We start from the raw sequence: 15916 nt of genomic DNA, 5'->3' as shown, positions 1-15916 counted from the left end.
TCTTCGCCGCTCCCGTCGCCGCCTCCGGCATGTATTACCTGTCCTATAGGGTGCCTGGACCAGTGCGCGCTCCGCGGCGGGGCCATGGGCCTCAGGGGTCCGCTGGGGCTACAGCGCAGGGTTGGGGGGTGTTGACCTCCGGCCCCAGGACAGACGCGGCGGGCGTCGCAGTCAGAGGGCCTGCGCGGTGGCCCTGTGGGCGAGCTGAGCCTTGTGGGTGGAACCTCCAGGCGTTTCGTTATTTTGGTTGTTAATACTATGTTACAGTTGATTCCTGAAGTCTGTTTGTATCTTACAATAGCTATTTTCAATTTTTTTTAAAGTCATGTTGGTATCAAACTGTTTACTGAAAGGCAATGTACACAGTTCTGTGCAGCGTCCTCGGGCAGACGAACCAGAGTTTCCTATTTTATACAAAGCAGCCAATAAAGTGTTGTAAGGTTTACTCCGCGGACCTGCTTCTGACTTTAACCTTAAACGCGTTGAGAAAGAATTTACTAGGCTGTTCTGGGCTGCAGCAAATAACTAATTTCCGAACAAAGAATTTAAAATATCAATTCGACGCCAAGACTGCTAAAAAAGAATTTTTACTAATTATTCAGTTTAACTAGGTTTGTTACCGGCGCGTGCGAATGGAAACGTTTACCTTTATTTTAGAGAGATTTTTTGGCTATTTACTTTTTTCAATAGAGAACGTTTAGGAAGCCAGTAGCGAAAAAGCTGCCTCCACGCAGGTGGGGAGTAGAACGTGCCGCCCCCCGCCCCAGCCCCCAACTAGGACAGCGCAGCGTGGGCGGCGCACCTCGCGGCCTCGCGGAAACAGAGCCTCGCGGCTTTGGGGTTGCCGGGAACCGGACTAGAGCGCCGCGCCCCCTGCCGGCCAGTGCCCGGGCCTGGGAGGAGGAGGAATTGCCCCGTGCGTCCCGCTCTGCGCCCCCGTTCTGCGCCCCAGAAGAGGCCTGGCCGCGCCCGGGAGGCCAGGTAACGTCGCCGTCAGGGGCTTGGGTTCCTCCACACAGCTTCCTTCTAACGCGCCCAGGGTGGCCAAAGACAGCCGGTCATCAGCCGGCTTTCTCTCTGCCTGCGGTGTTCTGGGTTTACTTACGAATGTGGCACCGGCTGCCCTTATCGAGGGTCAGAAGAAGGAAAAGGAACAGGTCCGACCCTTTACGACAGTCTGCCCCTGGGCGGCCTCCAAACCTCCGACTCAGAATCGGGGACCTTCTGGGTTGCCTGCTGGCCGCGGGACGAGAAAGCCCACGGGGTGGTTTCCATGCTAGCTTCAGCCACAACCACCGACGCTTCAACCTGGGTGCGCGCTGTGAGCCTCGCGGAGATGTCTCCTGGGAGGGTGGGGGGTTCACAGCCGGCAGCTGGACCTGGCCCTGCCGGCAAGCCCTCCTCCCCTCTCTCTCTCCCACCTCGGAGCCGAGACGAGGAAGGCTGTAAACCATGTTGGCTGTGTGGGCTCACCACCGGAAAATGCGACCCGGGGAAAAGTGACCCCGCCCTTGTCTCTACGAGTGATGACCGCGAGTGGACTGCACCGGGAGGCGCGGGGGCAGCAGGAAGAGCGCGCAGGAAAACCACCGCGGTTACTGTAGCCTGAACCGAGTCCTTCTGCTGGGATTACAACGCCGGGAAGTTGCAAAGCTACCCTTGCATTAAACGGCGTATTAGTATTTTTGGATATTTTCTCGGTATTTCCTTGAAAAGTGAAAACTCATGCCCGATTTTTAAAGAGAAATGAAGTCAGTTCCTGAAATTTGAGTATCGGATGAGAAGGGAGAGGGGCGCCCACGCCCTCCTTCCGCAGCTGAGAACCCTGAAACCTGGGCTGTTTGAACCCGAAGCCCAACTGCCGCCAATCTTCAGGGAGACCGAGCCACTGGCAGTCAGCGAATACACCGGGAAGGTGGCACCGCAGGACACAAGGAGCCCCAGGCGGGGCCGGGGCTTCGGAGAGCACCCCGCACTCCCCATGGCCTCCTGTGCTCATCGGCTGCCGTTTAAGGCCAGGTGAGTATCAATTGCTCTGATTTTCTTCTCGGATCTGAGGTCGCAGGACACGGCAGTCGGTGCCAAGTTCTACAGCTGAGGTGATCATGCCCACTTGGAGGGGCGTCTCCGTGATTCTGGGGATAATAATCCAAAGCGATTGTTTCTCGAATTTGACGATGAAACCGGCCCCTGAGGAAGGTGTGGGGTGCCCGCCGTCCAGTATGACCCTAGCTCCCCGTTTTCCATTCTAACGTGGGGTCTCACAGTGAAACAGGGGTCCCTGCACACAGCCCACCACCCCACATGCCCTCACACCCCTGTGATGCGGGCAGCTGGGTGGGGGCACATGAGACTCTGGGCACACACCTATGTGGAGCAGGGAGCAGATGCCTGTGGCCACCTGCGGAATCTGCAGAGGAGGTGGGGGTGAGCATGCGGTTTATCCCTGGTGACCATTTCTGACCCCTGAGACCTACCCAGAGAGGCTCGACCCCAAAGGCCCCTGCTGAGGCGTCACCAGCTCCTTTGTTCTGAGACTTGGTCCCCCAGCCACCTCTGGGATGAGGGAGGCCCTTGTGGAGGCACAAAGGAGGGTTGATCTCATGGGGTGGGGGGCGGGTAGGGGGCTTGTTTGCTGAAGCAACTTGTCAAAAGCGAGAGGGCTCCAGGGATGTCTGTGCGGCCACCTACGGGGACTGTCCTGATGTCAGGTCCTGTGGTGGACCCTGCGGAGTCAGAGGCGGCCATGGACTCAGGAGACCCCCTGGATCTCTGTCCAGCAGAGAGACCAGCGGCCAGGGGGAACACGAGAGCAGTAAAGACACACTCGCCTCTTTGGGCCAAAGCAGAGGAGTGGGCCAAGGTGTGCAGTGGTGTGGGCTGCAGGCGGGGCCAGACCCTGAGCACCCAGGAGCCCACCCTGCTGCTCCTGGAGCTTGTCTGTCTCATTAATGGGTCAGCTCTGCCAGGTCTCGGCAAGCTGAACCCCCCAGCCCCAGACCGTCCTGAGGCCCTCAATGTCAGGTCACATCCTAGGAGGGCAGGGGGCAGGCTTGCTCACTCACGGTTTCTGGTGTGGGTTATGCTGGGCCAGCTTCAGGTACCCGCTGGGTTGTGTCAGCTCTCAGAGCCTCCAGGGCTGCTGGCGCCTACCTGCACCGGCCTTGCCAGCTGTGTGTGTTGGGGGGCACTCTTGCCTCAGCCCAGGAGTGGACCCGGGCAAAAGGCCCTGTGCCATGTAGACCATGCAGAGGGTGAGGCCAGGGTCAGGAAATTCGCAGTATTTCTGGGGGAAGGACTCCTGCAATCTGGTCCCATCCACCTGGCCTGGCTCTGCCTTCTTTTCCTTTTTCCTATGGGAAATGCCCAGAATATACAGAGAAAAGCATATACATACCATGTATGTTTTATATATTTAACGTGTGTGTGTGTGTGTGTGTCTACAAGGAAGTCCACCGGGATTCTGATGATTGTGTTGAGTCTGTAGATCAATTTGGGGAGCATGACCATCTTAACAATGTTGTCTTCTAATCCATGAATGTGAGATGTTTTTCCAATTATTTAGATGTTGAATTATTTCAACGTTTTGTAGTTTTCAGAGTATAAGTCTTGCACTTTGTGGTGTAATGAATCACTTTTCTATGGCCTTTCTAGCCATGGTCTTGTAACTCACATTAAATGACTGGTTGGGACTATGCAAATAAGGTGTGTAAAACTCTTGCCAGGATTGGCTGGTATATGCAAATAAGGTGCCTGTGGCCCCCCAAAGGGATTGGTCAGTTTTGTTATCTCACTAGGTTTAAAAACAGCCAATTCCAGAGTTTGGGGGAGGACCTCACTACCATCAAGAAGCAGAGGTGGGAGCAGAGCGCATCCTTTGCACCAGGGGTTCCTGCACTGAGAACCTCCTAGACCCAGGAGACAGAGCCGTAACTGGAGATGGTATGAGATGGCGAGATGGAGAGACAGCAAGAAGTGGCGGCAAGCACAGCAGAGTCCAGTGGCAGAGAAACGGCAGCAGGAGAACCAGGAGACTGATATGAGATGGCATGGTAGGCTTGCCAGCCCACGGAGCTAAGAGCTGTAATACTTGGCTGAGCAGGGCAGAGGCCAGGCCTGAGCAGGGCCCGGTGGCAGAAGCCTGTCTGCGAGCATGGCCGAGAAGAAGCTGTCCTGATCAAAGAACTGTATCCTGAGTTGTTCCTGTTACTTCCAAGTTGATCCTGATCCTGAACTGTAACCTGTTACTTCCCTAATAAACCCCATAATTCTGAGTATGGTCTGTCAGTTCTGTGTGGCCACTGCAATGAATTATCAAACCCAGAGAGAAGTAGAGAGTGCCGTGGGGAGGATGGCTGGTGTCAGAAGCAGTGAAAAGGTCGGAGAGTGGAGGTATGCCCGACCTTCCCACCCTAGGAATCAGCTTTGAGCTGATGCTGATTCTCCTCTCACCCTGAAGTTAAAGGACCTCTGACGCCGTTGTTTTGCACACTTTTGTTAATTTTATTTCTAAGTTTTTTATTCTTTTTGATGCTGTTGCAAATGGAATTGTTTTTTTAATTTCCTTTTCAGAGTGTTCACTCCAAGTATATAGAAATACAATTGATACTTGTATATTGATCTTGTATCCTGCAACCTTGCTGAGCTCATTTATTGGTTTGAATAGTTTTTTAGTGGATTCATTAGGAATTTCCATATATGTCGTCTTCAAATACAGATAGTTTTACTTCTTCCTTTCCAATCTGAATGCTTTTTATCTATTTTTCTTGCCTAATTGCCCTGGCTAGAATCTCTAGTAAAATGTTGAATAGAAGTGGCAAGAGTGAATGTCCTTGTCTTATTCCTGATCTTAAGGGAAAGCATCAGTCTTTAACCATTAAATATGATGTTAGCTATGGGTTTGTTTTGTTTTTTGCAGATGCCCTTTATCAGATTCAGGAACTTCCCTTCTATTCATAATTTGCTGAGTGCTTTTATCATGAAAGGGTGTTGGGTTTTGTCAAAAAATTTTTTGTGCGTCTATTGAAAGGGTCATGTGATTTTTCTTTTTTATTCTATTGCTATGATATATTACATTAGTTGATTTTCAGATCTTAAACCAACTTTGCATTCCTGGGATAAATCCCATGTGGTCATGGTATATAATTCTTTTTTGCTGAGTTCAGTTTGCTTGTATTTTGTTGAGGATTTTGTATCTATATTCCTAAGAAATATTGGTTTGTAGCTTTCTTTTCTTGTGATATCTTTGGGTGAGAAGGGGCCTCTCTGTGTTTCATTTCTATTTCTCTTGCTGTAAGTTGGGTGAGGGGCCTGTTCTATCACTCAGATATTCTTCTTGGTTAAGGGTTGTCTCAAGGCAACCCAGAAAGGGTGTCTGTAGAAAAAGTGATTGTTTTATCTTGTTTTTAATACTTCAGTAGATGAAATTATCTCGTTTTCACCATCTCCTCAAAAACTAAAAGGAAAATTGCCAGGGCACTAAGCAAAGGGGGAAAGTCTTCTGGAGAATTTCTAACTACAAGCTGGCCTTTTAATGGTTTTGCAGCCAACATCCACCTTGTCAAAACCTGACCACCCCATGTGGTGCTTTGTTCCGGCCGTCTGAGGAACTCACATACGGCTCCGTCACAGCCGTCAATGAGAACACTGCTGAGCTCAGCCCTCGTTTGTCTGGGACACTGGCATGTGCTCCGGTTTCCAGGGTGGGTTGCCTGCTGCCCCTCTGTTCCAGGGCCTTTCCTGCTTCAGGCATCAACATCCCTTCCCAGGGGAGCCTCCTGACGCAGCCCAGCCCTTCACAATACCCCTGCGATGCCCTGCACTCCCCCGCCCGGCACTGGCCACCACGTGAGGACACGCGTGTCCATTCTGTTAACTTGGGCTCTCCTGGTTGGTTTTGCTCACAGTTGGGTCCCTGGCGCCTAGCACGTGAATGGTCACTGAGGAGTGGACGGGAGGATAGAGCGTTTCCCTCAAAGCTGTGGTCACTGACGACTCTAGGTAGACGCCACATCACCCCGGCCCCCACCTGAGAAACTGCAGGGCTCCACGAAATCCTTGGAAAATGAACACTGAAACCACACTCAAGGGTAATAGTCACTATACCCATATCTTGTTAAAAACGCAGAGACCATGACTAAAACCTGTTAGGGAAAAATATTTATTTTACACATTCAAAAACAAGATTCTCACGGCGCCCGCTGCCGAGGGCCAGAATCCACCTCCTTCCTGGGCAGTGGTCTGCGTCACCGTCAGGAGCCACAAGCTCCTGTTGCTCCTGGTAACGGACACCACCCACCACAGGCTGAGACATCGAGGACAGCCGAGGCCTGGGCCCCAGGGTGGCCACACCACAGCTGCTGGCAGCCCGATCCCAGGGTGAGAAAGGCAGCCCATGACCGAAACCACCGCCGCTGGGAGGCACCGCCCCCTGGCTGGTGTCGGAGGCCTCGGGGTCACCCCTACGCTGGGACCATCAGTGGTGTTTGCTTCTCTTCTTGGTGCTTTTAAACCCCCGTGACGCACCTTGACCGAAACAGACGGTGGCAGGAATTCTGGAAGGGAAGGTGTTCTGTTCAGGGATTGCATCTCCCTTGCAAACATCAGCCCCCTGTCGCAGCGGTCTGCGCGTGCTTTCTTCTCACTTGAAGGCGGCCCGCTTCTTCAGCACCCCTGCCCCACGGGACTCTCCACACTGTTAGACACCCGGACCTGGGAACAGCCCCCTCCAGCTGTCCTACACTCTCCCAGACACTCACTCTGGGAGGGGGGCCAGGAGGGCGGCTCCTGCTACCACTCTGGGTGCAGACCTCCTGCCGCCACTGCCCACCTGGAGTCTGAGTGCCTCGGCCTTCAGGACTCACTCACAGGCCAAATCCAGGCAGCTGACCAGCAGCTAAGGCACACACAAGCTCAATTCCTATCAGTTTGAATTTTTTGATGACTTTTCCATTTGTTAAACATTTTTCCAGAATTGAAATTAAAATCAATTTTCACCCAATAAAACCACATTTAAGACTAGACAGACAGGCTGACAGATCATAATGGAAACAACCACCATCAGTTCCTTCACAAGAGGGCACCGTGCTCTGCCTCCGTGTTTCAGGGCTTCCAGAATGGAGCCCCCCCGTCATCAGAACATTCGGGCTGCTACCTGCAGCTGAGGCGAACACGCTGACACGGGTGTCCCCTTCTGAGTGAGAACGCCATTCAGAGTCAGGCCCAGGACTCACTAGTCCAGGAAGATGTTCGAGACCACTGACCTGTGGCTGTAGGCCCGCCTCCCCGGGAGCCCTGGTGTGGCCGAGCTCTCGCCCGCAGGCACTGGGGAGGGCGCCACGTGTCCGTCGGAGCAGACCTCCATGGCGTCCCCTTCTGACTGCTCACCGTGACCCGCCGGGGCTTTGGCTGACACGGGCATTGTGGCCCCCGGTGCGGCTGGCCTGCTGAGGAGAGCGAAGTGGGCAGGGACTCCCTGTGGAATCAGCCCCCACAGCCCTGTCTTTCCCTGGAACAGACTCACGGGGAAGAGACTGTGTTTTCTTGCAAAGATATTTTCTTGCTATTTTGGCATAGTCTAAGTATAGCTTTCCGACTATGCGGAAAAGGAGAACTATTAGCACAAAGACGTAAGTATTTATATGATAAATACCACATTTTATTAATCTAAGTATGATAATTCATCGTTTGAAAACAGTATTTTTATGGGGCCATGTGATAAATACCTACCAAGGGTGCCAAATACCCTTCCAGGACAGTGAGAAATTCACTGAAGGAATTGGAGACTGTAAGATATTTAGAGCCTCGTCCCTGACGCTGTCCACAGACACGTGGCACAGCACTGCGGGCTTTTGTCCTAATAAGTTGTCTTACTCGCTAGTCCTTGCAGAATCTCCTTTCGCGCTGTGTTCTCACAACTGTTTCATTTGAGCAGCAAGTACTGTTTGGGGAAACGTGTTACTCTGAAAAGGCTTGGATGAGTGCAATTTTTAGATGGTTACCAAGGTTTGCCTGAAAAATCAGTTAATTAAAAAAAGAGGCAGGGAAACATCACACAAATTTAACCATTATTTCTGGAGCTACTTCCCCACAATTTCAAGTGTTGGATGTCATCATGAACAAGCCACATATGGCGCACTCTAGAAAATCACATGGCTGGTAAGTGGTTATGCTGTCGTGTTCATGAACACACACAGGACAAATGAGAAACCAGAGGGCCTGATGCGAGGGGGCCCCATGATAAATGACCCCTACTTGTGTAAACGTCCTCTGGCTAATAACCCTCAGTTTTTAGGTGTCTGTTACTTGCAGCTGAACCTAACAGTGAGTAATGCACAGACCCTTAACCACAGCATCTACATCCTGATGTGAGAGTTCGTCAAAAAGCTTCTTTTGGAAACAGGGAGCAGTGAGACACTGTGGTGTGGGCACAGCAGCACACACACCGGGAACGGCACATACCCTCTGCTCTTCTTGGGCTTATCAAACCGGAAATCCGCGGGGTACAGGTGACGCTTCACCATGTGCTCCTTTCGATCTTGGCTGGTCTTGAACTTCTCTTCACAGCCTTCCACCAAGCACTGGTACTGAAATGGAATGCGCCACCCCACCGTCGTGACCCCAGAGCCCCCCATCTGGTGCTCTCATCTCTGGGGAAGTGCACGGTCGGGTGTGCCAGGCAGGAAGGGGCCCCTGGCCTTGCCCCTGCGCCCCTGGGATGGGAGGGGCACACTGACCCCTGGCTACCGTACCCACTGACAACACGGTGACCCTGGCACCAGACCACGCTGGCTCCAACCCCATGGCACGGGTCACTGCTCACCATGTCCTGCCTCTCTGCCAGGATCTGGAAGCGGGCGTCATGCCACTCCAGGATGTGGCTGTCCAGCAGGTGGCCGGAGGGGAAGGCCCGCTTGCAGAAGGAGCAGACGTTGCTGTGCAGCACGTGGTAGTGATGCTCGTAGCTCGCCAGGGCATCAAACACCTGGCAGCAGCCTGCCACCTGGCAGGTGAACTCTGGCACCCTGGGTGGGGAGGCCAGGGCTCACAGGAGCGCCCCTCCGTCAGTCAGCGACAGAAAGCCCCGTTCTGATTTTCTGTGGACAGTTCTCCCTAAGCAGTCCAATGGAGCCTCGGGTGTTCCTTCTGCAATCCTAAACCCCACTTTTCCTGCACTAAATTGTCATAAACAAGCTAGAAGGTGGGGAAGCCAGCTATGTAAACCTTGGGAGGGTGGTCCAGGGCATGAGGCACTTCCCAGGAGGATTAAAGGTAAGTGTAGCAGAGCCTTGGTGGCACAGTGGTTAAGTGCTCAGCTGCTAACCAAAAGGTCGGCCGTTAGAACCCACCAGCTTCTATGCCGGGAGAAAAATGTGGCAGGCTGCTTCCATAAAGATTTACCGCCTTGGAAAGCCTAGGGGCGGTTCTACTCTGTCGTATAGAGTCACTGTGAGTCAGAATCGACTGGACGGCAATGGGTTTTTCCGTTTTTTTGGTGGCAGACCCCAGGGCGAGAGCTCCTGGAACATCCAGACTAAGGGCAGAGACAGGGTCTGCAGGGGAGGGGCACAGGAAAGGGGTTTGGGGCAGGAGTCAAGAGGCCGTCGGATGGGGGCGGAGCATGGGTGTGCGCTAAGTGTGGGGGTGAGGGGTCAGCATGGGCACCAGAGGAGGGCAGTGCTGTGGGCACTAGAATTGCTCACCTGGGCCTCTCGGGCGCCTCGGCCACCTGTGTGAGCACGTCCCGTAGGTAGAGATGCCGCTGCACGTCACCATCCTGGAGTAGACACGCTCGGTGGGCAGGGCCAGGCGCCTCCTGGCCCCGCCCTGCGTCGCGCTCCGTCCCCTGAGACCTCGGCCCCCACCAGGCAACTGCCCGGACGCGCGCGCGCGCGGACACACATACAGACACACACGCGCAGACGCACACGCAGACAGACACACACACTCACACAGACACACAGACATACGCTCACACACACACGCCGCGCACCTCGAAGAACTCGTGCTCCCGCGAGAAGCGGCCCCGGCGCGCCGCGAAGCGAAAGGGCGCGGCTCCCGCCGCAGGGTGCCGCACCACGGGCAGCGGCTCGGCCTCTCCCGGGCCCTCGGCCAGGCGGGTGCGCAGAGCCGACGGCAGCAGCATCGCCCGGCGCGGCCGGCACCCCTGCCTGCCGGCCACCGTCCGGAGCCGGACGTGACGTCGCGCGCATCACTTCCGCCGTCGCCGCGGCCTGCGACGGGCTCGGGGCGGCGCTGAGTCTGAGGTGAGTGCGCGCCCTGGGCGGGCCGGGGACGCGGGGAGCGGAGGTCTTTCCTGCGCGCTGTGCTCGGCTGGTCCGGCCACCGCCGGGCCGACGCCTCTCCGGCCCTGTTCAGCCTCGGCGCTTGAGGGCTCCGGGCTGGGAGCGTCGCGCACCCGGGGCTCCACGCTTGTGCGCCTCAGACCCGACACCCCGTCTCCGGGGCCTGAGGCGACCTCTGCGTGTCCCGCTGCTGTCGGCAAGTGGTTCAAGTCCCAAAACGAGATTCTGGGGCCCCCTTCTCACCCTAGATTCGCAGCCACCTCCGAATCGTGCGGGTTCACGCACTCCTACCCCTCATTGCCGTCTCCTGCCCGACGGCCGCGGCGGCCGTGTTTGTTTTGCTCCCTCCACACCAGTCACCGAACTGGAGGCCAAGTGGGATTTGGAAATTCAGGTTTTATTGAAACCCTTTTTTGCTTAAAGCCCTCAGAGACTTCCCATTACCTTAGTCCAGAGGCCGTCTGGAGGCCAGTCAGCCCTGCGTCTTCGGCCTGCCTTTCCAGTCTCATCTCAGCATCCGTGCGCTGGAGACCGTGCCAGGTGCTCAGCGCGCACGGGTGCCAGCATCAGACCGGGTCCCTGCTGCCCTGGAGCCTACAGCCGAGAAGGAGGGGCAGATGTTTAACTCCTTAAACAGTTATCCCATTAAATTGGTGACATAAGAGAAGCACGGGCGCTGTGGCACCGTCTGTGGGGGATGGGCCGGGTGGCTTACAGGGACAAACTCCCCACCCCCCCAAAAGATGTCCTCATCGAGCAGGGCTTATAAATGCAATAGCAAGGAAGAGGGGGCGTTTGCTGTTTGTTTAAGAGATTCGTATATAATAAAAATATAAGGATATTAAGCCAACCATAACTAAAAGCTTTTAGCTGCTTCCCTCTGGAGCTGAAGATTTGTGTCTGCAGCCCCACCTGGTCATCCTCAGGCCTAGAAAGAGCTTCTGTTACGGACCAAGAGTCTATTTTTCGTCTTATCTCATACTGAGGATTGTGTCTTTACTTTTCTGTTTCTGGAAAAACATTAGGGCTCTTGACATTTTACCAAGTTGTAAAATAATGATTTTCAAGGCAGTTGGTACAATTAGCTTTGAGCTCTCAACAGAGACTCTCATTTTCCTCTGTTCTAATCAAATGTCGTTCACCAATAGTGTGTGCCTCATTCTGTCACAGCAAAATGTGACGTACGGCACCATGGCCTCCTCCCGCTGGTCCCTCGTGTAGCTCACACACAGTGTGAGGAGGAGAGAGGTTCTGCTCAGTCATGCGAGTTTGTGTTCCTCCTTTTGTGGCAAGGAACAGAGAAGAGAATTCAGGAGCATCCAAAAGATTAAGGAAGCTGTTAAGATGAAATATTCTTACGTTGTTAGGTGCCATTGAGTTTTTGTTTTTCAGTAAGGACACTACTGGCATTTTGGTGGGACAGTGCTCCTGCATCCTGCCCACTAAGTCGAGCACTCTTTCAGTCACTGTGACAACCAAAAGTTGCCCCTACACGTTTCCACAGGTCCCCTCAGGCATGGTACTACCTGCAGTTGAGCATTGCCGTCTTGTATGAGTTGTTCCCCAAATCCAGATAGAACAGCAGGCTCCTTACAGTATTAATGGTTGTGATGTGGGGATGTCTGTGCTTTTATTTCTCACAAATGTTAAGTTTCCAGAAGATGACTTTTTAAAACAATATTCAGTTAAACAGTCTTTTTTCAGAAGTAGCTCTCACTGCCTGCGTTTGCCTGGTGGAGGGTGTTTCGTTTTAGCAACAAACAAATGTCCTTGCCATTTTGTGTTACCAAAATGATCTTCAGTTCAAAAGCAGAGGACAACCCACAGTCCTCGAGAAGCCGTCAGCCCTGGAGTTGTGGGTTTTCCTATTCTGCGTGTGGTTCGACCTGCCTTCTTCAGGCCCCTTTGCAATTAACGAGGAACTGATATTGGAGTAACACTGGTCCAGTTCTCTGTCTGTGAAACTCTCGGTTTTCCAGATAATGGAGTCACCGTTTCCAGAGGGTTGGCCTTTTGTAGTGACAGCAGCAGCAATTGTTTCTGCTTTTCAAATAATAACAGCTGCAGAACTTACTGCGTGTGGGCGCTCCAGTGCTTTATGACAATCATTTAATCCGCAGCAGCTCTGTAGGGTGGGTACTATCATTTCCCCCTTTTCAGATGAGGCACCTGAGGGTTAGAGATTTAGAAAGGACAGGCTGCCTGCCCAGGGTACCGCAGCTGGGAAGTAGCTGGGTCAGGGCTGAGCCTGCCTGGGGCTCCATGGCCACGTCCTGTGTTTCTCATCTTCTAATCATGAGTACTTCTTGATGCAGACATGCATGCTCCAGAGACTTACCACCAGTTCATATTGGTGTTCCACTTTGTTGTTGGAGACATTCTGCCTCCGACCAGTATTTGATGTTTATGTACCGTGAAAGTACGATATCTGTATACCCCGAGAAGCCGTTTTCCATTAGACAAGATTGGAGCCTAGCTTTCTCGATGTGGAGTTCCAAATTAATACTTATTAGTAAGTTGCATGTTGTTTGGATCACAGAACCTTTGAGAATCTGGTGAAAAACCCCTCCTCCTTAGAAAATTCACAGATGATTTTGCATCTCATTTCTGAGGCACTTCTGTTATTCACGGGCCTAGACGAAGACCTGTGCACTGGGCACCGCAGTGTTTTTGTGAAGTCTGTGAAGTCTGCCCCATTTGTGTTTTGAATCTGGTGATTGCTGCATGCATTTGTCTTAACCCCCTCTGTCAGCTCTCGGCGATAACGGCTGCCTGGTCTGCCATCAGTGGCAGAGTGGAGGTCCCCATGCAGTCCACTGCTGTCCACCTGGTTTTGTATCTAATGGCAAGAACCTTGGACCCAGCAGGGCAGACTGAGCTCAGGTGGGACCCCGTCCAGCCCAAGGGCACAAGGAGTGGGTAGAATCTTACCAAAAGCGTTTGCACACATAGCCAAGTGTAAGAGCAAGAAGAGGAGATGTTCCTGGTACCAGATGAAGCGGAAGCTCACAGCCAGAGCTGGGAATGGAGCTGCAGCTGAAAGGCTCAGGGTTTTAGAGCCAGTAGGGGCCTCATGGGCTGGGGGCTGGAGTTCAGTATTCATGCTGGGACAGGAAGCAGTGGCTTAGGCTTAAGGCTGTTGTGGTGACGTCTGGTGGGGGCACACATGCAGGGCTCTCCTGGGCCCGGGTGATTTTGGGTTGACAAAGGCCTGACGTTGACCAATTTAGATTGCTTTTCAAGTCTTGTTTACGGGGTCTGGTTTGATCAGCGGTGTCTCTCTCGCCCTCAGGAGTTCACGCTGTGATGCTGGTGTCCCAGAGCTGGAACCATGAGTGAGTTTCGGATCCACCACGATGTCAATGAGCTGCTCAGCCTGCTGCGCATCCATGGGGGCGATGGGGCTGAGGTCTACATCGACCTGCTGCAGAAGAACAGGACCCCGTACGTCACAACTACTGTCTCTGCACACAGCGCCAAGGTGAGTGCCGCCCTGGAGGCAGATGGCGGCACACAGCACAGCTGAGAGCTCTCGCCTCTCCCCCATCTTACAGATGACTAACTGGAGGCTCAGGGAGGGAGCTTGAGCCTGACTCTCAGCCACTGCCTTCCCCGTGTCCCGGGAGGAGGGAGGCTCTGGCACCAACCACGTGAAATCCTTTTAAGTTGTCATGTCTTTATTCAGGTAATATTCAAAATCATAGATCTTCAGTAGAAGATGGTTTTGAATTTGAAATCTGTTTGTTAAAAACAAATCATAAAGCTTCATTGTTTAGTTGCATAATGGCATAGGGTGATTAGAAAAATTAGCTAGACAGAACCGAGAGTTCAGGATCCCACAGTTATATTTAATTTATTATAAAGAGAGCATTCTGAATCCTTGTGTGAGACATAACCCCTGAGACTGTGTATCACAGTAAGTTCCAGAGAGAATGAATTATAACGTATAAAGCAAATGCATAAACTGCTAGGAAAAATGGAAGTGATTATCATCTGGTCTAAGACTTAGAAGGCGTAGAATGAGAGAAACCTTAAAAGAAAATATGGATCGGTTTAACCAAAGATGCTGGTGAGCTTTCTTAGTTTACTTCAGGGACAGGTGATTACGTTGCCTCCCTGATTTAACTTTGGCTTTTGTGTAGAATTTTCTTGAAGGTGTGTGTTAACTGCATAATTAATTACTGTCATTAAATTACTCATGTTCATGCTGCTTTCAAGGTTAAAATAGCAGAATTCTCTCGTACACCAGAAGATTTCCTAAAGAAGTATGATGAGCTGAAGTCTAAAAACATGCGGAGCCTGGACCCGCTGGTGTACCTGCTGTCAAAGCTCACGGAGGACAAGGAGGTACCATGGGGACCGGCTGGGACGGTGTGGTGGGAATGCGGCGGAAAGAAACCCCTTCCGTGCCCGAGAGGTTAATGAGATGCAAGCTCCTAAGGGAGCTTCTGCTAGGGACAGTGCCTCTAAGTAGCTTCTCAGTGAGGAAGACAGGATGTTTTTGGTCTGCTGTTACTGGCGACTGTGTTACATCCACTTACTACACCCCTGTCCCTCCTGTAGCCTCACTCGCTCGCTTTTTCTCTGCCTTACACAGCATGTGGTGCCCTCAGGATGAATAGTGAGTCAGGGTGGAGCAGGGCCGCCTCCAGGGAGCAAGGGGCAGGGAGACCAGTTCCTCATCATTGTGTGTCAGGCTGTGTTCTTTGAGCGTTTTATCTTGTTCATGTGTTACTTTCATACTAAAAAAAACATGTCCAGGCCAAAGGAATCTGGCGCTCGAGTATTCCAGTAACGTGTTAGGTGCTCAGGCTTGCTTCCTGCAGCCCTGCATCTTTTCAGGACTAAAGGGGTGCGGGTGGTACATGTGACCCGCTGCACTGAGAACAGGTAAGGGGGTGGGTGGCTCACTTGGAGTGACAGGGACTTCGATGAGGTGAGACCTCACAGAGCTGGCTGTGCCAGCAGGATGGATCTGGAGTGGACAGATCTGGAATGGACGTCAGAGGATGTTTTTAGCATGTGGCAGATGGTGCCACCTGCCGGGAGGCTGCCTGGAGACAAGAGGGAAATGAAAGGGTTACAGGAGCAGCCCCTCTGTTCCCCACGGGTGCTCATTTGCATTAGGAAAGACGTAAGTGGGGTGCTTTGTTCCCCAGATTGCACAAGCACGCTGACCCGTAAATACCCGGTTTTGTTGTTTTTAGACTCTGCAGTACCTGCAGCAGAATGCCAGAGAGCGGGCTGAGCTCATGGCCGGTGCTGCAGCCAGCTCTGCCCCCAGCTTCAGCGTCCCCGCCTCGGCTGCCAAGATCTCCACGCAGGAGCTCGAGGAGCTGAGGAGGCAGCTCGGCAGTGTGGCCACGGGCTCCACGCTGCAGCAGGTACGGTATCCACTCCTGGGGTGTAGCTTCCCCAAGCCCGCACCACAGCATCCACCCCCGGGGCGCACCTTCCCCCCGCCCGCACCACGACATCCACCCCCGGGGCGCACCTTCCCCCCCGCCCGCACCACGGCATCCACCCCCGGGGCGCACCTGCCCCCCGCCCGCACCACGGCATCCACCCCCGGGGCGCACCTGCCCCCCGCCCGCACCACGACATCCACCCCC

The 15916-nt window shown here is 53.3% G+C and overlaps 2 protein-coding genes across 5 annotated transcripts in view; one reads left to right on the top strand and one right to left on the bottom strand.

Annotated features, from left to right (window-relative positions):
* Nucleotides 1–6156: 6156 nt before the first annotated feature.
* On the bottom strand, nucleotides 6157–10144 carry ZNF511 (zinc finger protein 511). Its single transcript, XM_004374995.2, has 6 exons — nucleotides 9992–10144; nucleotides 9702–9775; nucleotides 8822–9023; nucleotides 8461–8585; nucleotides 7263–7442; nucleotides 6157–6554 (listed from the first exon to the last, which is right to left on the bottom strand). The coding sequence occupies exons 1-6, from the start codon at nucleotides 10142–10144 to the stop codon at nucleotides 6476–6478; spliced, it is 813 nt and encodes a 270-aa protein (XP_004375052.1). The 3' UTR covers nucleotides 6157–6475.
* A 71-nt stretch (nucleotides 10145–10215) lies between these two features.
* Nucleotides 10216–15916, top strand: part of TUBGCP2 (tubulin gamma complex component 2) — a 24660-nt gene continuing 18959 nt past the window's right edge. For all 4 annotated transcript variants that reach the window (XM_023730071.1, XM_023730070.1, XM_023730069.1 and 1 more), the window contains exons 1-4: nucleotides 10216–10265; nucleotides 13597–13785; nucleotides 14523–14651; nucleotides 15512–15688. In XM_023730071.1, the coding sequence (XP_023585839.1) occupies nucleotides 13636–13785; nucleotides 14523–14651; nucleotides 15512–15688 (456 nt within the window). In that variant the 5' untranslated portion in view covers nucleotides 10216–10265; nucleotides 13597–13635. The remainder of the gene's footprint in view (nucleotides 10266–13596; nucleotides 13786–14522; nucleotides 14652–15511; nucleotides 15689–15916) is intronic.

This window comes from Trichechus manatus, unplaced genomic scaffold, assembly GCF_000243295.1.
Source record: "Trichechus manatus latirostris isolate Lorelei unplaced genomic scaffold, TriManLat1.0 scaffold00031, whole genome shotgun sequence".
Classification (NCBI taxonomy): domain Eukaryota; kingdom Metazoa; phylum Chordata; class Mammalia; order Sirenia; family Trichechidae; genus Trichechus; species Trichechus manatus.
This window is presented reverse-complemented; position numbering and strand designations above follow the sequence as displayed.

Excerpts from the sequence above, each read along its gene's own strand:
- ZNF511 (XM_004374995.2), bottom strand. The coding sequence starts at position 10,144 with ATGCTGCTGCCGTCGGCTCTGCGCACCCGCCTGGCCGAGGGCCCGGGA. Across the intron at positions 9,776-9,991 it reads GGGAGCACGAGTTCTTCGAG|GATGGTGACGTGCAGCGGCA; the intron begins GTGCGCGGCGTG and ends TGTCTACTCCAG. Across the intron at positions 8,586-8,821 it reads TGGCAGAGAGGCAGGACATG|TACCAGTGCTTGGTGGAAGG; the intron begins GTGAGCAGTGAC and ends ATTCCATTTCAG.